Raw genomic sequence first — 22,817 nt, 5'->3', positions numbered from 1 at the left:
CTTGAGTACCGTACAGACCTGTGGAGCTCCGGAGAGTGAGTATTATGTTTCTCAATCCCATAGGACAAGATGGAACTGGGAGAGATTAGAGAGACAACTCCAGACAGGGAATGAGTCTCACCCCGAGGAAGAGATTGGGGTGTCCAGAATGTGGCATGTTCCACAGTATGAGGAAGAAATGAACATGTCAGATATTCCCAACAATGAATATGGAGTATTTAACTCCACAAGAAAGATATGGCAGATGGCAGCTTTGGAGATAATGTGGGAGATTAGAGACAGTGTTTATGGGGTAAATCAGATTAGGAAAAATGGGTATGGGGTATAAGAGATTAAAGGCAGCAAGAATGGGGTATGTAACTTGATAAGAAAGAGAGGGTAGCATTGAAGGTTGTGCAGGAAAATAGAGATAGTGAGTATGATATACAAGAGATTTGAGACAATGAGTCTCAACGGGGAGATTGGAGAGAGGGAGTATGGGATCTGGGAGATGAGAGAGAGTGAGAATGGGATCTGGGAGATTAGAGACAGTGAGTAAGGGATCCAGAAGATTATAGACAGTTAGTATGGAACACAGGATTACCGAGAGTGAGTATGGGGTACAAGAGATTAAAGGCAGCAAGAATAGGGTATTTAACTTGATAAGAAAGAGAGGGTAGAATTAAAGGTAATGCAGGAATATAGAGACAGTGAGTATGAGATCCGAGAGACTAGAGACGGTAAGTGTGGGATCTGGGAGATTAGAGGCAGTGAGTATAGAATACAGGATTACAGTATTGGGTACAGGAGATTAGGAAAAGTGGGTTTGGGGTACAAGAGATTAAATGCAGAGACAATGGAGTGCAAGTGATTATAGAAAGTGAGTATGTGGTATATAACTAGATAAGAATGAGAGGGTAGCATTGAAGCTAGTGCAAGAGAATGGAGACAGTGAGTATGGGATCCGGGAGATTAGAGACAGTGAGTATGGGGTACAGGATTACAGACAGTGAGAATGGGGAAATGAGATGTGAGACAGTGAGTATTGGGTGTGAGAGATTAGGAAAAATGGGTATGGGGAACAAGAGATTAAAAACAGTGAGTATGGGATATTTACCTCAATAAGAAAGAAATGGTAACATTGAAGGTAGTGCAGTGCAATTGAGACAGTGGGTATGAAATACAAGAGATTAGAGACAGTGAGTATGAGATCTGAGAGACTAGAGACAGTGAGTATGGGTTCCAGGAGATTAGATACAGTGAGACTGGAAAATTGGATTTTAGACACAGTAAGTGTGGGATCTGGGAGATTAGAGACAGTGAGTGTGAGGTACAGGATATTAAAGCGAGTAAGTATAGGATCCGGGAGAGTAGAGACAGTGAGTATTGGGTATTGAGTTCAATAGGAAAGAGAGGGTAGCATTGAAGGTACTGCAGGTAAACAGAGACAGTGAGTATCGATCCAGGAGATTAGAGGCAGTGAGTATGGGATCCAGGAGGTTAGAGAAAGTGAGTATGGGATACAGGAGATGAGAGACAGTGAGTGTGGGATCCTGGAGATTAGAGACAGTGAGTATGGGATCTGGGAGATTAGAGACAGTGAGTATGGATCTAGGAGATTAGAGACAGTGAGTGTGGGATCCTGGAGATTAGAGACAGTGAGTATGGGATCTGGGAGATTAGAGACAGTGAGTATGGGTTCCAGGAGATTAGAGACAGTGAGTATGGATCTAGGAGATTAGAGACAGTGAGTATGGGATCCGGGAGGTTAGAGACAGTGAGTATGGGATCTGGGAGATTAGAGACAGTGAGTATGGGATCCGTGAGGTTAGAGACAGTGAGTATGGGATCCAGGAGATTAGAGACAGTGAGTATCGATCCAGGAGATTAGAGGCAGTGAGTATCGATCCAGGAGATTAGAGACAGTGAGTATGGGATCCAGGAGAGTAGAGACAGTGAGTATCGATCCAGGAGATTAGAGACAGTGAGTATCGATCCAGGACATTAGAGACAGTGAGTATGGGATCCAGGAGATTAGAGACAGTGAGTATGGGTTCCAGGAGATTAGAGACAGTGAGTATGGGATCTGGGAGATTAGAGACAGTGAGTATGGGATACAGGAGATTAGAGACAGTGAGTATGGGATACAGGAGATTAGAGACAGTGAGTATGGGATCTGGGAGATTAGAGACAGTGAGTATGGGATCCAGGAGATTAGAGACAGTGAGTATGGGATCCAGGAGAATAGAGACAGTGAGTATGGGATACAGGAGATTAGAGGCAATGAGTATGGGTTCCAGGAGATTAGAGACAGTGAGTATGGGATCTGGGAGATTAGAGACAGTGAGTATGGGATACAGGAGATTAGAGACAGTGAGTATGGGATCCAGGAGATTAGAGACAGTGAGTATGGGATCCAGGAGAATAGAGACAGTGAGTATGGGATACAGGAGATTAGAGACAGTGAGTATGGGTTCCAGGAGATTAGAGACAGTGAGTATGGGATACAGGAGATTAGAGACAGTGAGTATGGGATACAGGACATTAGAGACAGTGAGTATGGGATACAGGAGATTAGGGACAGTGAGTATGGGATACAGGAGATTAGAGACAGTGAGTATGGGATCTGGGAGATTAGAGACAGTGAGTATGGGATCCAGGAGATTAGAGACAGTGAGTATGGGATCCAGGAGATTAGAGACAGTGAGTATGGGATCTAGGAGATGAGAGACAGTGAGTATGGGATCCAGGAGATTAGAGACAGTGAGTATGGGATCCAGGAGATTAGAGACAGTGAGTATGGGATACAGGAGATTAGAGACAGTGAGTATGGGATCTGGGAGATGAGAGACAGTGAGTATGGGATCCAGGAGATTAGAGACAGTGAGTATGGGATCCAGGAGATTAGAGACAGTGAGTATGGGATCCAGGACATTAGAGACAGTGAGTATGGGTTCCAGGAGATTAGAGACAGTGAGTATGGGATACAGGAGATTAGAGACAGTGAGTATGGGATACAGGAGATTAGAGACAGTGAGTATGGGATCCAGGAGATTAGAAACAGTGAGTATGGGGTACAGGAGATTAGAGACAGTGAGTATCGATCCAGGAGATTAGAGGCAGTGAGTATGGGATACAGGAGATTAGAGACAGTGAGTATGGGATACAGGAGATTAGAGACAGTGAGTATGGGATCTGGGAGATTAGAGACAGTGAGTATGGGATCCAGGAGATTAGAGACAGTGAGTATGGGATCCAGGAGAATAGAGACAGTGAGTATGGGATACAGGAGATTAGAGGCAATGAGTATGGGTTCCAGGAGATTAGAGACAGTGAGTATGGGATCTGGGAGATTAGAGACAGTGAGTATGGGATACAGGAGATTAGAGACAGTGAGTATGGGATCCAGGAGATTAGAGACAGTGAGTATGGGATCCAGGAGAATAGAGACAGTTAGTATGGGATACAGGAGATTAGAGACAGTGAGTATGGGTTCCAGGAGATTAGAGACAGTGAGTATGGGATACAGGAGATTAGAGACAGTGAGTATGGGATACAGGACATTAGAGACAGTGAGTATGGGATACAGGAGATTAGGGACAGTGAGTATGGGATACAGGAGATTAGAGACAGTGAGTATGGGATCTGGGAGATTAGAGACAGTGAGTATGGGATCCAGGAGATTAGAGACAGTGAGTATGGGATCCAGGAGATTAGAGACAGTGAGTATGGGATCTAGGAGATGAGAGACAGTGAGTATGGGATCCAGGAGATTAGAGACAGTGAGTATGGGATCCAGGAGATTAGAGACAGTGAGTATGGGATACAGGAGATTAGAGACAGTGAGTATGGGATCTGGGAGATGAGAGACAGTGAGTATGGGATCCAGGGGATTAGAGACAGTGAGTATGGGATCCAGGAGATTAGAGACAGTGAGTATGGGATCCAGGACATTAGAGACAGTGAGTATGGGTTCCAGGATATTAGAGACAGTGAGTATGGGATACAGGAGATTAGAGACAGTGAGTATGGGATACAGGAGATTAGAGACAGTGAGTATGGGATCCAGGAGATTAGAAACAGTGAGTATGGGGTACAGGAGATTAGAGACAGTGAGTATGGGATACAGGAGATTAGAAACAGTGAGTGTGGGATACAGGAGATTAGAGACAGTGAGTATGGGTTCCAGGAGGTTAGAGACAGTGAGACTGGAATAATGGATATTAGACACAGTAAGTATGGGATCTGGGAGATTAGAGACAGTGAGTATGGGATACCGGATTACAGACAGTGAGTGTAGGAAAAAAAAAAGTTAGAGACAGTGAGTATGGAGTACTAGAATTTAGAGACAGTGAGTATAGACTATTTAACATGATAAGGAATGGACCGTAGCATTGGAGGTAGCGCTTGACATTACAGACAGAGAGTGTGGGGTACAAGAGATTAGAAATAGTAAATATGTGATACAAGAGATTAGAGACAGTGTGAGTGGGGTCTTTAACTCTCACAAATAAATGACAACATTATATATAGGGCAGGACACGGCACACATTTAGCACCATTGAGTACAAGAACATGCAACACAGTTTCTTTTTCTTAAACTCCCAGAGAAATTGTTTAAAATGTGAATGCGTGAATGTAGATTTCAGACATCAAGCAGGTGGAATTTAACTTTCTGCAAAGCAATGGAAGTGTCAAAAATATTTCAGACTCCCACACAGTGAGCAGGAGGTATGTATCTCTCTGCGGGAGCAACCGCAGAGTGAGGAGGAGGTATTTACCTTTCTGAGGAAGTGATTGCAGAGTGAGTACTTACTTACTTCTTTATGCCAGCTACCTCTCCAGAGGTATGGGCCATTAACCAGGTCCTCCAGTCATCTCTGTCCTGGGTTTTCATTCAATCTGACTCCCGTCATAACCCATCTCCTTGCAGTCAGTCTTGAGGCCTTGCCACAGGTGTTTCTTGGCCTTCCCACTTTTCCTTTACCATTGAGGGTTGCAGGTGACGGCTTGGCTGGTGTTCTTTGGCAGGGGCTTGCACAGAGCGTGACCTATCCAGCTTCAGTGTCTTTTCATGATGGGATGAAAATTCTTCTGTCATAGATTGTTGCTGGTGGTGCTTGGCCAGTGCATGTGGAGGATTTTCGTCAGACAGGTGTTGAAGCTCTGCACTTTGTTGGTGTTGGTGACTGTTGTCCTCCAAGTTTCTGCTTGGATTTTACATTGGTGTTACCAAGCCTGGACTTTGCTGCGTTAGGTTCTTGGTGCTCCAGATCTTCTTTAGTTTAATGAAGCAGCCCTTAATGGAACAGGCAAACCAACTCCAGCAATATAACATCACAATCCTCAGAGAGGCACAGAAATGGAGTGACAACCCAGTAACCCTGAGTAACAAGTTTCAAGTCCTGCAAGAACAAGAGGATGACTGAGACCCAGTAGTGGGTCAGTGGGAGATGATAAAAGAAACAGCAACATAAACCTGGCAGGAGTTACTGGGTCTCAATAAACACCGACAAAAAGAATGGATCTCCCCAGAGACTTTCTGCAACACAGAAAGGAATAGAAAGCTGCAGTCAACACCAGCTGAACAAGAGCAGAAAATGTGAAAGCCAAAGGCAAACACACCGAAATCAACAAGGAAGCGTTGTCACAGACGCCCAAGAAGCAACAAGCCATGGAAACTAGAAATAACTCTACAACATAGCAATCCAGAAAGACCTGTTAATACAAAGCTGGGAAGACAATCATGTGTAACGAAGGCCAACAATGAAGATTGGTGAAGCACCCTGAAGAACTGGCAACCAACCCATGCCATAGTCTCCATCAGATATAAGGCCAGCTATTGAGAAATACGGCAAGAGGGTGCATAATTATGACTACATAATTACCTGCCTAATTCCTTTTTATAGGAGAGATTGTCTCCTTTAACAAAAAAAACAATAAAGGGTCATATCCATTAAGATGCCTATTTATTTAATTACGCAAGACCAAAGTGCATCATACACTTAAAAGCGCATTATGTAATGGTAGATGTGTTGTGTACATTAAGCTGCCTTTCCGCTTTGATGCTCTCTCCCTCTTCTTCTTTAATATCCCTTTTGCCATAATTACTGTGTTTCTCATCCCAGTAAGTCTGGCTTTGTTCAACCCCATCCAGTTTTTTCAAAATTAAAGAACATGAGTTTGAACTCTCCTTTTGTGGGGGTTTGCCTCACCCCCACACCCTTGAATTACCCATCACCCCCTTGGTGAAGGATTGCTCGTGCTTCCCTCCCTACCCCAACTTTGCCTAGATGCCATTGTGTTGCACCCCTTCTGCTTTCAACCTTGCACTCTTCCCAGAATTGGATTCCAGAGTGTCCCTCCTCTCTGCAAAAATCTAGCATGGTATATCAGGTCTAAACAGCTAACCAATTTTAGAATTCTAATTAGACAATTACATAAGAAGTGATCTAATATCAGAAAATCAAAGGAATTGGCCCTTTGCTAAGACTTTAAGTTTGGCTTGTTGGGCTATTGATGCCTGGGTACCCTTAAATAAATCAATCATTTTCACAAATTGTCTTCATTGTATGCAGTTACTGCTGACATATGAGAAAAGATGTTAGATTGGAATACTTCTGGAGTTGAAAAAGTTCTCTTTGCTATGGCCATGCTTAATATAGAATCCTTAATGCGATAGTATGCAAACTCCAAAAGTATCGTGCCGCGGTATTTTGCATTTGCATGTCTGTGAGCTCTAGTAATTGATAGATCCCCATCCAGGTCTGCCATAGTTTTTTTCAAAGGTGACTTGTCCATTTCATTACTTGAGTGTCCTCACAACCCTCCTGAATGCCCACCAATCACAGGTTAGAGCTTCTATTATAGTTCTCTAAAGCCTCTAGCTTGTTCTCGATCTGATTTTCGCTTTTCTCCAGTTGGATGACTTCTTGCTGCATACCCGCCACCTTATCCTCCAACTCTGAAACATGATCCTCGGCCTCTTTCAACCTCACCGGGGTAGAGCACATATTTTCCACCAATTTTGACAGTCGTTCATGGAGCGCTGCTATTTCTTGTGCTTGTGATGCGTTCAAGGCCGTGTTTTCTCTAAGTATGGAAGCTAGCGTGCTTTTGAACGATTCCCCCCCATATTCTATCTCTGCTGATTCTTGTGTTAGACTTTTGTCCTGTATACTCACCCCTATCTCTAGGGAGGATACATGTCTACCTTTAATACCTTTATACTTCGAAGAAGTGGAGGTTGTAGGCAGGCTAACTTGAATGTAAGCGGACTTGAAAGTGGATTAGTTGGTCTGGTGGTTACTGCTGTCTGCACCTAAACGTGTGCCGGGGTCTAAGTCTGAACTAGAGTAAATGTTTGATGGGCTGACACGATTTCAGATGTGTGGTACTTGGTAGGACTGCCCCTCTGCCAAAAGCAAGGCCCAGTAATCTAAACGGAGATGAGCTCGACCTGCCCAACTACTCGGTGTGGCACACTCAACTCGTTTGGGTTGGGGAAGCGCAATTCAGCCATCCAGCAGCCGTCCAGCAGTCGTCCAGGAGCCGTCTAGCAGCCGTCCAGCAGCCGTCCAGCAGCCATCCAGCAGCCGTCCAGCAACTGTCCAGCAGCCGTCTAGCAGCAGTCCAGCATCCGTCCAGCAGCCGTCCAGCAACTGTCCAGCAGCCCAGGGTTCAAGCCACTTAATAGCCTCTTGCAGGGATTCCGATCGTCTGAATCTGTTTTCTATTAGTGGATTTTAGCTTGCCTTGCCGGCACAAGTCCCTAGCATAGGCTCACATGCGAGTCATTAACCCCACTACAGAAAAGGAGACATTTTCACTTTTAGATGAAGAATACCCAAAATTATGCAAGCTATGATGTAATCAATTGAGAGTGGCTAAGGCACAAGTGAAACTGTGACATTCTGAATAATATTGACAAAGTGTACCCTCTCTTTCAGATCTTCAAATGTGGGGGCACATTGTGTTCCTGCTTCTTGCCCTGAGGGTGTCCGCATTTTGTCCTGATTGTGGTGAGTGCTGTTTGTCCGACAGGTTAATGACACAGTCTGATGATTTACTGTGTGTATGCTTTTATTGTAAGTTTTGTGCAGCAAAAGCATTTGTCACCTCATATCCTCTCCAGAGCACCAGAAAAAGCAGAGAGACTGCTTGATGGCTTGGGGACAGAGAAGTACAACTGCCGGAGTGACAAACTATAGCATAGCAATATTGTATCTGAACATATTATGTACCACAGTTAAGCTTAATATTACATTATGTAGGAAAGTGCCATTTCTGTATGGCCACCCTAATTATTTTTCCCCAATGCTGATGGTTAGGCCATTGTACTGTTCTGTACACATAAGGTATCCACACCAAATTTGCGTTCTTTTCTTCCAACATCATGGGGACTTTAAAGGTACACAGGGTTTGTGGATTCCCCTGGAGGAGACCCAGAAATTATCCAAAATATATTTTACAAAAGGGGGAAAAAGTGTTGCTGAAGAAAGCATCTGTTTTTTCCCCTGCAAATGGTTTAAACAAAGGGTTTGTAGTGCTGAAATCACCATCTTCCTAGCTTTTAGAGACAGACTGACTTTGTTTTTTGTGCTTTCAACCTCTATCCAGTTAATGGTAGAAATAGGTGTGCAAGCTATAATGGATCCGGATAGCTAGGTACTTCTGAAAAGTAGACACAATTATGAATTCAGCAAGGGGTCATTTGTGTAGATCCTTCAAAATTTCTTTATAGAAAATAAGAAAAAATAAAATGAGTTGAAAAACAGACATGTTTGCGCCTTTTCCACCTGTAACTTCTTCAAAGTTTGACAGATGTTTTAAAGCAATATACCATTATATCTACTGAACCCTTCTGCTTGTGGGGATATATAGGATTTGTAGGTTCACCAAGAACCTGAGCAACCCAAAGCCAATAACTGAGCTGGGTCTAGTAATAGTTTTTCATTGTGTATCGGGTATATAGTAAGGATGGGTGGAATTTGCGCAGTCGTGCTATGCAAAGCCCCGCGAAATGGTAAAAAATCTCTGCGAGCATGCAAAAATTCTGCGAACACGCAGAATTGCTTTTTCCGCCCATTTGCTAAGCTTTTTTCCTGTTCGCGAAAGCTGTTTGCGTGTTCGGGGAGAAATATCTTGCGAACATGCATTTTGAAAGTGTGGGTACAAGCAAAAAATTCTGCATACCCACAGATCGCAACATTTTTGACAATTCCGCATTCTCCGCAGGACGCAAAATTACTCAACGGCCGCAAATTCCGTGAGCAAAACGGAATTTACCGCCCAGACCTATTATATAGCAATTCATTTGGTACAGTATAAAGCGTGTAAAATAGTTATCAAGGCCACATCTGTATTTCCAAAATGGGAATAAAATTTAGGGCCACATGTATCAATCGTTTTTGTGTGCACAAAAGGGCTGTAGCAGGGATTCCGTTATCCTACAGAACTGTGCATAGAGACTTGGAACCTCAGTGAATTAGGGTGTACCAAAACTCACCTTAGTACCCAAAATCCCTTACCAAGCTAGCTACAGTGTCTCATTGGTCATCACAAACTCCCAATTCTTAGACAAACCAGAACATGAACTTAGAATACCTCAGGTCACGTGGAACACATGAACACTCTTTTGTTATACAATCATTTCAATCCAGAACGAGGAGAAAATGAGGACGCGTGCACATTTGAAATGTTTATTTACTAACGCAGTGTTCTCAAACGCAGTATCTTAGATAATACAAGCAAACATATTATAAGAAGCAAAGCTATCAGCATAGTTACTAGTCCATAGAATGCAAAAGGTGACAACATGCTATAATGCTGAAATGAATAGGGTTTAAAAACACCTAATTCTCACCCTCCCTATCTAGTATATTATATTATATCTAAGAAGGTCTCTTTGGGTTTTAGCAGGGTGGCCCCATACCTCAAGATCCTAGTGGTAAGGGAATCACATCATCTTCTACCAGCTCTCTGCATGCGAAGCACCATCAAGTGTGTAGTCTGCTGTGTGTGGAGCAATATAAAACGCGCCTAAAGCCAGAATTTGGGTGCCACTTGCATGTATGTTATGTCTAGGAAGATGCGAAGATCAGACCTCACAACAACACCGTGTCGAGTTATCCTTGAAGGCCTCAGCACTCACTGTACAGACACAGTTTACCAAGCAAAGCTGATATCAGAGCAATAACATATTATTCTTGCGTAAATCACAACGCTCTACTAGGCTGAAAGCTAAAACAACAATTATGTGTCATGTGCAGAATCAGCAAAAGGTAAAATGGCGTTTAAACATTTAATAAGCCCATGCTAACTTAACACAGCATATAGGCAATGAGTAACTATATGACATCCCCGCATGATCCGAGCACGGATAAGATAAGATAAGATAAGAAAAGAAAAGGCAAGGGGCTCATCATGAAAGCAGAGTTCAAGAACGATCAGCAAGGTCAAATTTAGAATAGGTAGAAAAAATGTTTTCGGCAGCCAACAAAAAAATTCCAATTTGACAATTTAGTGCTCAGTTTTACTCAAGTCAATAGGTCTGGGTGGTAAAAAAAATTCTACATAATTTTGAAAAAAAACATGTTCAACCAATAACGGAATGTCATCAAAGGCCTTAAATGCGCTCAGGCTAGGACTGAATATGCAAAATAAGCTCAGTCAATCAAAAATAGGGAGGAGGAATGAGTGTCCATTTGCTTCCCCTAGGAACGTTTTAAGGTTATCAAATGCAAAAATAAATTTTCGCAAAAAATGGACACTTGTAACAAGTCTAAACCATTGGATAGAAAATTTGTGGTATTCTCAAAAAACGCAATGTGTAAGATATTTGTGCGGTGTATATTTTCGTCCGCCCCTACATTGCAGTTGTGGCAATTATCATCGAATACCACAAAGTGTAAGGTGCCTGCCTCATCCAGAGGCTCCTCTGGTCTAGGTTTGCAGTATCCAGAGATCCGTAAATGGGGTAAAACAAAAAGTGGGAACCCCAACAAAAAAGAAAATGAAAAAAGAAAAATGAGTTTTTATTAAAAAATAGGTCCACTCCAAGTAAACTTTAATAACGGTGAGGAACTATAGTGTTTAAAAAGGTTGGTACTTATACTAGATCGGGCAACTAGATCTAGAAGTATAATGTAGTAATCTTTAAAAGAGGTGTCGACATGTTTCAGCCCCCTATGGCTCAACGGAGTCTGTAGGGCTTTCGTCAGGACTAAACAAAACAAACAATACACAGGTGCTTACTCACACGATTTGTGTAGTTACTGCGATGGCTTACTAAATCAATTTAGTCAGTGGCCAAACATTCTCTTATAACCTGCAAAAGAGAAACACAAAATAGGGATATACAATATATGTATTCATGTATGAATTTACGGAGGCACCAGAGCAGAATTCTGTCTCTAGAGAATATTAATATTATTGTAAAACTTTTACTATGGTGGATCATGGAAAGCAGGGGGGCAAAGGACTGGGTAGCTGATAGAACGATACATTTTGAAAGTTTAGTCGTAGTAACATCGTATAGTACTCAGATGTTATGTAAATACCGCTCAAGGAGTCTTATGTGGTGAGCGAGTATCATACAGAAATACTATCTCATTGATGACCATGGATACAGTGCATCACATTACAAGAATGGCGTGGAGCTTAAACACAACGGCCAAATGTAGTAAATACAATACATTGATTACCCCTCGGAAGGAGAGAGTTCAAGGCCCCAAACGGGGCTAAACCCAATCGATCGTAATCGCTTTTAAGTCTTTAGCCAACATGTAAGTAGCGATGGGTACACAAGGGTGGGACTGGGGGGAGAGACGGACAGCGTTCTTACCTCAAGTAAAGTTAAAGTGAGGCTTCGTCAGGGGATACCGGTATTCTGATACCACAGAGCTGTGAAGGAATGGAGACATACATTGAGATCACTCGCCTTACCTCAAACCAGTGGAGGAAGTGGAAGAACCAGCGTATTGCTGTCGCCATTACCCGCATGGAGCGAAACTGCCGCCGCTTGTGCTGACTCTGCCCCTGGACGTTGTCAAGGCGTCACAGGGCGTCTTTTAAAGGGGAAGTGACAATTACATGTTTCATAACCCGAAGGGTCAAGGAAAACGTCAGATGATAATAGTGCGAACAGTTAATTCAGATCGCTCTTTTATTAAGTAAAGACTTCAGAGAGTATTTGTAGGAACAATTAATTCAGATCGCTCTTTTCCCAAGTAAAGGTGTTGTATACTTTAGGAAAAAATGATGGACATATGAATTGATATGTGTCTCACTAATTAACGGATCACAGTGCATTCTCACCAAAGTATATAGACTGGTATGAATGTAATATTTCATTGAGGTTCTCACAGGAAAAGAATGCAAGAACATATGGATTGATACGTATCTTACTGGCTCATTAGTTACAATGAAATATCTCCAGATTTATGCAAACTGGTGCCATGGAGGATTATCATTGAGACCCCCGATATGGGTTTTCAAACGGTTTACCCATCTCTGCTCCTTTTCATACAGCTTTTTTTCAGAGGTGTGGCTTTTTTCGGTAAGCATCTCGATGACAGTCCAGTGTATTTCATCACATGTGTGTTTTGACTCAAGGTAATGAGCACAAAGTTTGGTGGTAATTTTATTGAGTCTGATGTTACTCCTATGCTCCCCAATGCGGATTTTCACTTTTCGACAAGTCATCCCGATATAAATTTTGTTGCACGGGCACCTGACCATATAGATTACAAAGGTGGAGTTGCAATTTGTATGCTGTTTTTGGGTCCAAGTGAAATTCTCTGACAATTGTAATTGTTTTGAGGGAGTTGTGTATCTGCATGAAACGCAGTTGCCACATGGGTAGTGGCCTGTCACAGGAGCCAATGAGATGTCTCTTGGTATATCCATTGGTTGTTTTCTTTTAGGTCTTGTGTGTACCAAGGTATCTCGTAAGTTCTTTGTTCTTCTGTTGGCGAACCGTGGTTTTGGCCATTCAAACTTGCCAGTTGTCAATATGCTCCAGTTTTTATTCACTAATTTTTGCATATCATAGGTCACAGGACTGAAGGTAGTGACACACGTGACCAGATCAGCTGGGGGATCTTTTGGGTGGACTTGAAGGAGGCACGATCTCGGTTGATTGTTTGCGCGTTTCATACATTTGCGAATTGTGCTTTTGGTATAGTCACGTGCTCTCAATTTGTTACTCAATGCCAACGCCTGTTCTTTGTAATCTTCGTTTTTCGTACAATTCCTTTTAATTCTCAGAAATTGACTATATGGAAGATTGTCTCTTAAAGGTTTAGGATGGAAACTTTTGTAAGAGAGTAAACTGTTTTTTGCAGTGGGTTTAGTATATGTCTTGCTGTGGAGGCTGTTGTCTTCAGAAAAAATGGTCAAGTCTAGGAAGTCAATGCTCAGGTTGTTCGCTGTGTGTGTAAATTTCAACCAGGGATCACAGTTATTCAGCCAGGTGACAAAGAGTTTGAGATCATTCTTAGTGTCCCATATTAAAAGAATATCATCTATGTACCTCTTCCAGTATAATATACTGGAAGAGTATGGATTTGAGTCGTTGAGAACATGAAGGGTTTCAAATTGGCTGACATAAAGTCCTGCCACCGACGGAGCAAAGGCACTGCCCATGGAAGTACCATGTTGTTGTAAATACAAGGTACCCTCGTATTCGAAAAAATTTTCTTTTAATGCAAGGTGGCAGCATTGGAGAACAAAGCGACGTGGGGTCTGGTAATCCCAATTTTCATGGAATAGAACATCTTCGAGCATTTGAAGAGTGTTGTCTTGGGGCAGGCTTGTATATAGTGATTCTACATCAAGACCCACCAGTAGCATGGTGTCTGGGTCGAAGTAAATGTCACTGAGCTGCAACAGTAGGTCTCTGGTATCCTTCAAATAGGTCTGGGTTTTTTGTACCAAAGGTTTCAGGTACTCATCCGCAAATTTTGACAGGGGTTCTAGGAGTGATCCGATGCCAGCAACTATCGGTCGTCCAGGCGGTGGAACTTTGTTTTTATGAGCCTTCGGAAGTGAATAAAAGTATGGTATCTTTGGTTCACTTGTTACCAGGTAGTCTGCTTCTTTTTTGGATATCCATCCATTTATTTCAGCCTCATAAACCATCATGGCAATGGTGTTGCGGAGTCTCTCGGTCGGATCTTCGCTGATCTTTTTGTAGTACTTGGTATCTGATAGGAGGGTTAGACACTGTCGATTATACCCTTCCTTATTCAGGATGACAAGTCCTCCCCCCTTGTCAGCCGGTTTGATGACTATGTTCTCGTTGTCTTCTAGGTTCTTGAGTGCTTTTCGCTCCTTATTACTCAAGTTTTGGAAAGGGATCTTATTTCTCTTTTGTTCCATGGCATCTACACCTTTGAGTAATGCCTGTTCAAATGTTTGTATTTCAGGAGGAACACTCCCCGTTGGTGGATTAAAGGTGGATTTTCTTTTAAGATTGGTGTCTCCATCTGTTATTTGCAGCGGCATCCCTGCAAAAAATGCTTTCAACTTCAAAACACGGCAGAATTCTGCCAGTTCACACTTAAGTTTGAAGGAGTCAAAAGGGGGGGTTTGAACAAATCCTAAACCTTTATTGAGAACGTGTATTTGGTCGTCCGTAAGTTCTATCTGTGCAAGGTTCACTATTAGTGTGTGTTGTTCTTGCTGGTGCTCGGCTGGCCCGTGGACATACTCCTGGTTAGGATATTTCGTTGCTGATCTTGCCATGCCAAGGTCTTTTTTCTCCCTCTGGATTGGTTTTGGCCCCGGCCTAAAAAAGGCTGTGCTCGTTGCTGTTGGTTTTGATGTGGCACTGGTTGTTCATTTTCTATCGGAGGCATTTGATGCATTTGTTGCATTTGTTGCATTCCGTAGTCGAACGGTGGCATCCAGCCTCCAAATTGTGGCATGCAAGGTTGGTAAAAAGGTGGCACGTTCATGTTGGGATAGTAAGGTCTTTGCCATCTGTTGCCCCTTTTCGGACGTTGGTATTGGTTACTATTCCCCCTTCTTCTGGTGTTGTAATCCTCCGAGCTACCAACCGAACTGTTAGAGGAACCTTTGCCCATAGACTCATTGTCTGAGCCAGGATCATTCGCACTGTAATCTTCTTTGGAATATGGGTGCATTTTATCTTGGCTGGATTTTTTGAGGTCCTTACCAAGTTTTTCCAATTTACTCTGCATTAAGAATTCTTTGGTTTCCTCCATTTCTTTGTTAATCTCTTCTAATCTCTTTTTTAGTGTCTGTGGATTAATGCCTTTTTTCAATTCAGTTTCTAACGTTTGAATTTCTTGTAATAAGGCTTCTGACAGTCGTTTGGCTGTTTTTATGATCAGTACTAAATAGTCCAGAGTACACTTCCAAGAGATGGAAGACCAATCTTTACGGAAAGGTAGATCGTGTAGAAAGATTCTTGGTGCGTTGTTCACCCAGAGGCCCCTAGGTGCTATTTTGTGTCTCAAATATTCGGTCATGATGATGCCGTGAACTGCCGTTCGTATTTGTTCTCTTTTCTTTTCTGATAGAGAGTCCCAATTGTCAGTTTGTGCTAAAGCTTCAGCTAGATCAGAGTTCTGTAATAATGGCTGTGCTGCGAGTATTTCGTCAATGTCATTTTCATCAAAACTCAGTCCTGGGTTGCCCTCCATTATTTCACTCCACTCGAGACAAAGAAATGTATCTTCTTTGTGGTTGTGAATCTCCCGCAGCTGCACGCTGCTTAGTATACTCAGTCAATCAAAAATAGGGAGGAGGAATGAGTGTCCATTTGCTTCCCCTAGGAACGTTTTAAGGTTATGAAATGCAAAAATAAATTTTCGCAAAAAATGGACACTTGTAACAAGTCTAAACCATTGGATAGAAAATTTGTGGTATTCTCAAAAAACGCAATGTGTAAGATATTTGTGCGGTGTATATTTTCGTCCGCCCCTACATTGCAGTTGTGGCAATTATCTTCGAATACCACAAAGTGTAAGGTGCCTGCCTCATCCAGAGGCTCCTCTGGTCTAGGTTTGCAGTATCCAGAGATCCGTAAATGGGGTAAAACAAAAAGTGGGAACCCCAACAAAAAAGAAAATGAAAAAAGAAAAATGAGTTTTTATTAAAAAATAGTTCCACTCCAAGTAAACTTTAATAACGGTGAGGAAATATAGTGTGACTATACCAAAAGCACAATTCGCAAATGTATGAAACGCGCAAACAATCAACCGAGATCGTGCCTCCTTCAAGTCCACCCAAAAGATCCCCCAGCTGATCTGGTCACGTGTGTCACTACCTTCAGTCCTGTGACCTATGATATGCAAAAATTAGTGAATAAAAACTGGAGCATATTGACAACTGGCAAGTTTGAATGGCCAAAACCACGGTTCGCCAACAGAAGAACAAAGAACTTACGAGATACCTTGGTACACACAAGACCTAAAAGAAAACAACCAATGGATATACCAAGAGACATCTCATTGGCTCCTGTGACAGGCCACTACCCATGTGGCAACTGCGTTTCATGCAGATACACAACTCCCTCAAAACAATTACAATTGTCAGAGAATTTCACTTGGACCCAAAAACAGCATACAAATTGCAACTCCACCTTTGTAATCTATATGGTCAGGTGCCCGTGCAACAAAATTTATATCGGGATGACTTGTCGAAAAGTGAAAATCCGCATTGGGGAGCATAGGAGTAACATCAGACTCAATAAAATTACCACCAAACTTTGTGCTCATTACCTTGAGTCAAAACACACATGTGATGAAATACACTGGACTGTCATCGAGATGCTCACCGAAAAAAGCCACACCTCTGAAAAAAAGCTGTATGAAAAGGAGCAGAGATGGGTAAACCGTTTGAAAACCCATATCGGGGGTCTCAATGATAATCCTCCATGGCACCAGTTTCCATAAATCTCTAGATATTTCATTGTAACTAATGAGCCAGTAAGATACGTATCAATCCATATGTTCTTGCATTCTTTTCCTGTGAGAACCTCAATGAAATATTACATTCATACCAGTCTATATACTTTGGTGAGAATGCACTGTGATCCGTTAATTAGTGAGACACATATCAATTCATATGTCCATCATTTTTTCCTAAAGTATACAACACCTTTACTTGGGAAAAGAGCGATCTGAATTAATTGTTCCTACAAATACTCTCTGAAGTCTTTACTTAATAAAAGAGCGATCTGAATTAACTGTTCGCACTATTATCATCTGACGTTTTCCTTGACCCTTCGGGTTATGAAACATGTAATTGTCACTTCCCCTTTAAAAGACGCCCTGTGACGCCTTGACAACGTCCAGGGGCAGAGTCAGCACAAGCGGCGGCAGTTTCGCTCCATGCGGGTAATGGCGACAGCAATACGCTGGTTCTTCCACTTCCTCCACTGGTTTGAGGTAAGGCGAGTGATCTCAATGTATGTCTCCATTCCTTCACAGCTCTGTGGTATCAGAATACCGGTATCCCCTGACGAAGCCTCACTTTAACTTTACTTGAGGTAAGAACGCTGTCCGTCTCTCCCCCCAGTCCCACCCTTGTGTACCCATCGCTACTTACATGTTGGCTAAAGACTTAAAAGCGATTACGATCGATTGGGTTTAGCCCCGTTTGGGGCCTTGAACTCTCTCCTTCCGAGGGGTAATCAATGTATTGTATTTACTACATTTGGCCGTTGTGTTTAAGCTCCACGCCATTCTTGTAATGTGATGCACTGTATTCATGGTCATCAATGAGATAGTATTTCTGTATGATACTCGCTCACCACATAAGACTCCTTGAGCGGTATTTACATAACATCTGAGTACTATACGACGTTACTACGACTAAACTTTCAAAATGTATCGTTCTATCAGCTACTCAGTCCTTTGCCCCCCTGCTTTCCATGATCCACCATAGTAAAAGTTTTACAATAATATTAATATTCTCTAGAGACAGAATTCTGCTCTGGTGCCTCCGTAAATTCATACATGAATACATGTATTGTATATCCCTATTTTGTGTTCCTCTTTTGCAGGTTATAAGAGAATGTTTGGCCACTGACTAAATTGATTTAGTAAGCCATCGCAGTAACTACACAAATCGTGTGAGTAACCACCTGTGTATTGTTTGTTTTGTTTAGTCCTGACGAAAGCCCTACAGACTCCGTTGAGCCATAGGGGGCTGAAACATGTCGACACCTCTTTTAAAGATTACTACATTATACTTCTAGATCTAGTTGCCCGATCTAGTATAAGTACCAACCTTTTTAAACACTATAGTTCCTCACCGTTATTAAAGTTTACTTGGAGTGGACCTATTTTTTAATAAAAACTCATTTTTCTTTTTTCATTTTCTTTTTTGTTGGGGTTCCCACTTTTTGTTTTACCCCATTTACGGATCTCTGGATACTGCAAACCTAGACCAGAGGAGCCTCTGGATGAGGCAGGCACCTTACACTTTGTGGTATTCGATGATAATTGCCACAACTGCAATGTAGGGGCGGACGAAAATATACACCGCACAAATATCTTACACATTGCGTTTTTTGAGAATACCACAAATTTTCTATCCAATGGTTTAGACTTGTTACAAGTGTCCATTTTTTGCGAAAATTTATTTTTGCATTTGATAACCTTAAAACGTTCCTAGGGGAAGCAAATGGACACTCATTCCTCCTCCCTATTTTTGATTGACTGAGTATACTAAGCAGCGTGCAGCTGCGGGAGATTCACAACCACAAAGAAGATACATTTCTTTGTCTCGAGTGGAGTGAAATAATGGAGGGCAACCCAGGACTGAGTTTTGATGAAAATGACATTGACGAAATACTCGCAGCACAGCCATTATTACAGAACTCTGATCTAGCTGAAGCTTTAGCACAAACTGACAATTGGGACTCTCTATCAGAAAAGAAAAGAGAACAAATACGAACGGCAGTTCACGGCATCATCATGACCGAATATTTGAGACACAAAATAGCACCTAGGGGCCTCTGGGTGAACAACGCACCAAGAATCTTTCTACACGATCTACCTTTCCGTAAAGATTGGTCTTCCATCTCTTGGAAGTGTACTCTGGACTATTTAGTACTGATCATAAAAACAGCCAAACGACTGTCAGAAGCCTTATTACAAGAAATTCAAACGTTAGAAACTGAATTGAAAAAAGGCATTAATCCACAGACACTAAAAAAGAGATTAGAAGAGATTAACAAAGAAATGGAGGAAACCAAAGAATTCTTAATGCAGAGTAAATTGGAAAAACTTGGTAAGGACCTCAAAAAATTCAGCCAAGATAAAATGCACCCATATTCCAAAGAAGATTACAGTGCGAATGATCCTGGCTCAGACAATGAGTCAATGGGCAAAGGTTCCTCTAACAGTTCGGTTGGTAGCTCGGAGGATTACAACACCAGAAGAAGGGGGAATAGTAACCGATACCAACGTCCGAAAAGGGGCAACAGATGGCAAAGACCTTACTATCCCAACATGAATGTGCCACCTTTTTACCAACCTTGCATGCCACAATTTGGAGGCTGGATGCCACCGTTCGACTACGGAATGCAACAAATGCAACAAATGCATCAAATGCCTCCGATAGAAAATGAACAACCAGTGCCACATCAAAACCAACAGCAACGAGCACAGCCTTTTTTAGGCCGGGGCCAAAACCAATCCAGAGGGAGAAAAAAGACCTTGGCATGGCAAGATCAGCAACGAAATATCCTAACCAGGAGTATGTCCACGGGCCAGCCGAGCACCAGCAAGAACAACACACACTAATAGTGAACCTTGCACAGATAGAACTTACGGACGACCAAATACACGTTCTCAATAAAGGTTTAGGATTTGTTCCAACCCCCCCTTTTGACTCCTTCAAACTTAAGTGTGAACTGGCAGAATTCTGCCGTGTTTTGAAGTTGAAAGCATTTTTTGCAGGGATGCCGCTGCAAATAACAGATGGAGACACCAATCTTAAAAGAAAATCCACCTTTAATCCACCAACGGGGAGTGTTCCTCCTGAAATACAAACATTTGAACAGGCATTACTCAAAGGTGTAGATGCCATGGAACAAAAGAGAAATAAGATCCCTTTCCAAAACTTGAGTAATAAGGAGCGAAAAGCACTCAAGAACCTAGAAGACAACGAGAACATAGTCATCAAACCGGCTGACAAGGGGGGAGGACTTGTCATCCTGAGTAAGGAAGGGTATAATCGACAGTGTCTAACCCTCCTATCAGATACCAAGTACTACAAAAAGATCAGCGAAGATCCGACCGAGAGACTCCGCAACACCATTGCCATGATGGTTTATGAGGCTGAAATAAATGGATGGATATCCAAAAAAGAAGCAGACTACCTGGTAACAAGTGAACCAAAGATACCATACTTTTATTCACTTCCGAAGACTCATAAAAACAAAGTTCCACCGCCTGGACGACCGATAGTTGCTGGCATCGGATCACTCCTAGAACCCCTGTCAAAATTTGCGGATGAGTACCTGAAACCTTTGGTACAAAAAACCCAGACCTATTTGAAGGATACCAGAGACCTACTGTTGCAGCTCAGTGACATTTACTTCGACCCAGACACCATGCTACTGGTGGGTCTTGATGTAGAATCACTATATACAAGCCTGCCCCAAGACAACACTCTTCAAATGCTCGAAGATGTTCTATTCCATGAAAATTGGGATAACCAGACCCCATGTCACTTTGTTCTCCAATGCTGCCACCTTGCATTAAAAGAAATTTTTTTCGAATACGAGGGTACCTTGTATTTACAACAACATGGTACTTCCATGGGCAGTGCCTTTGCTCCGTCGGTGGCAGGACTTTATGTCAGCCAATTTGAAACCCTTCATGTTCTCAACGACTCAAATCCATACTCTTCCAGTATATTATACTGGAAGAGGTACATAGATGATATTCTTTTAATATGGGACACTAAGAATGATCTCAAACTCTTTGTCACCTGGCTGAATAACTGTGATCCCTGGTTGAAATTTACACACACAGCGAACAACCTGAGCATTGACTTCCTAGACTTGACCATTTTTTCTGAAGACAACAGCCTCCACAGCAAGACATATACTAAACCCACTGCAAAAAACAGTTTACTCTCTTACAAAAGTTTCCATCCTAAACCTTTAAGAGACAATCTTCCATATAGTCAATTTCTGAGAATTAAAAGGAATTGTACGAAAAACGAAGATTACAAAGAACAGGCGTTGGCATTGAGTAACAAATTGAGAGCACGTGACTATACCAAAAGCACAATTCGCAAATGTATGAAACGCGCAAACAATCAACCGAGATCGTGCCTCCTTCAAGTCCACCCAAAAGATCCCCCAGCTGATCTGGTCACGTGTGTCACTACCTTCAGTCCTGTGACCTATGATATGCAAAAATTAGTGAATAAAAACTGGAGCATATTGACAACTGGCAAGTTTGAATGGCCAAAACCACGGTTCGCCAACAGAAGAACAAAGAACTTACGAGATACCTTGGTACACACAAGACCTAAAAGAAAACAACCAATGGATATACCAAGAGACATCTCATTGGCTCCTGTGACAGGCCACTACCCATGTGGCAACTGCGTTTCATGCAGATACACAACTCCCTCAAAACAATTACAATTGTCAGAGAATTTCACTTGGACCCAAAAACAGCATACAAATTGCAACTCCACCTTTGTAATCTATATGGTCAGGTGCCCGTGCAACAAAATTTATATCGGGATGACTTGTCGAAAAGTGAAAATCCGCATTGGGGAGCATAGGAGTAACATCAGACTCAATAAAATTACCACCAAACTTTGTGCTCATTACCTTGAGTCAAAACACACATGTGATGAAATACACTGGACTGTCATCGAGATGCTTACCGAAAAAAGCTACACCTCTGAAAAAAAGCTGTATGAAAAGGAGCAGAGATGGGTAAACCGTTTGAAAACCCATATCGGGGGTCTCAATGATAATCCTCCATGGCACCAGTTTGCATAAATCTGGAGATATTTCATTGTAACTAATGAGCCAGTAAGATACGTATCAATCCATATGTTCTTGCATTCTTTTCCTGTGAGAACCTCAATGAAATATTACATTCATACCAGTCTATATACTTTGGTGAGAATGCACTGTGATCCGTTAATTAGTGAGACACATATCAATTCATATGTCCATCATTTTTTCCTAAAGTATACAACACCTTTACTTGGGAAAAGAGCGATCTGAATTAATTGTTCCTACAAATACTCTCTGAAGTCTTTACTTAATAAAAGAGCGATCTGAATTAACTGTTCGCACTATTATCATCTGACGTTTTCCTTGACCCTTCGGGTTATGAAACATGTAATTGTCAATTCCCCTTTAAAAGACGCCCTGTGACGCCTTGACAACGTCCAGGGGCAGAGTCAGCACAAGCGGCGGCAGTTTCGCTCCATGCGGGTAATGGCGACAGCAATACGCTGGTTCTTCCACTTCCTCCACTGGTTTGAGGTAAGGCGAGTGATCTCAATGTATGTCTCCATTCCTTCACAGCTCTGTGGTATCAGAATACCGGTATCCCCTGACGAAGCCTCACTTTAACTTTACTTGAGGTAAGAACGCTGTCCGTCTCTCCCCCCAGTCCCACCCTTGTGTACCCATCGCTACTTACATGTTGGCTAAAGACTTAAAAGCGATTACGATCGATTGGGTTTAGCCCCGTTTGGGGCCTTGAACTCTCTCCTTCCGAGGGGTAATCAATGTATTGTATTTACTACATTTGGCCGTTGTGTTTAAGCTCCACGCCATTCTTGTAATGTGATGCACTGTATCCATGGTCATCAAT

The 22,817-nt window shown here is 42.2% G+C and overlaps 1 protein-coding gene across 1 annotated transcript in view; it reads left to right on the top strand.

Annotated features, from left to right (window-relative positions):
- The window catches only part of LOC144822592 (CD5 antigen-like), a 510,246-nt gene continuing 487,429 nt past the window's right edge, over positions 1–22,817 (top strand). The window contains exons 1-2 of the mRNA XM_078680312.1: positions 1–35; positions 7,929–8,000. Coding sequence (XP_078536438.1) covers positions 7,937–8,000 — 64 coding nt within the window. The 5' untranslated portion in view covers positions 1–35; positions 7,929–7,936. The remainder of the gene's footprint in view (positions 36–7,928; positions 8,001–22,817) is intronic.

Source organism: Lissotriton helveticus, chromosome 3_1, assembly GCF_964261635.1.
Source record: "Lissotriton helveticus chromosome 3_1, aLisHel1.1, whole genome shotgun sequence".
NCBI classification, from domain to species: Eukaryota; Metazoa; Chordata; class Amphibia; order Caudata; family Salamandridae; genus Lissotriton; species Lissotriton helveticus.
The sequence above is the reverse complement of the archived record's forward strand: the minus strand, read 5'-3'. Positions and strand labels throughout refer to the sequence as shown.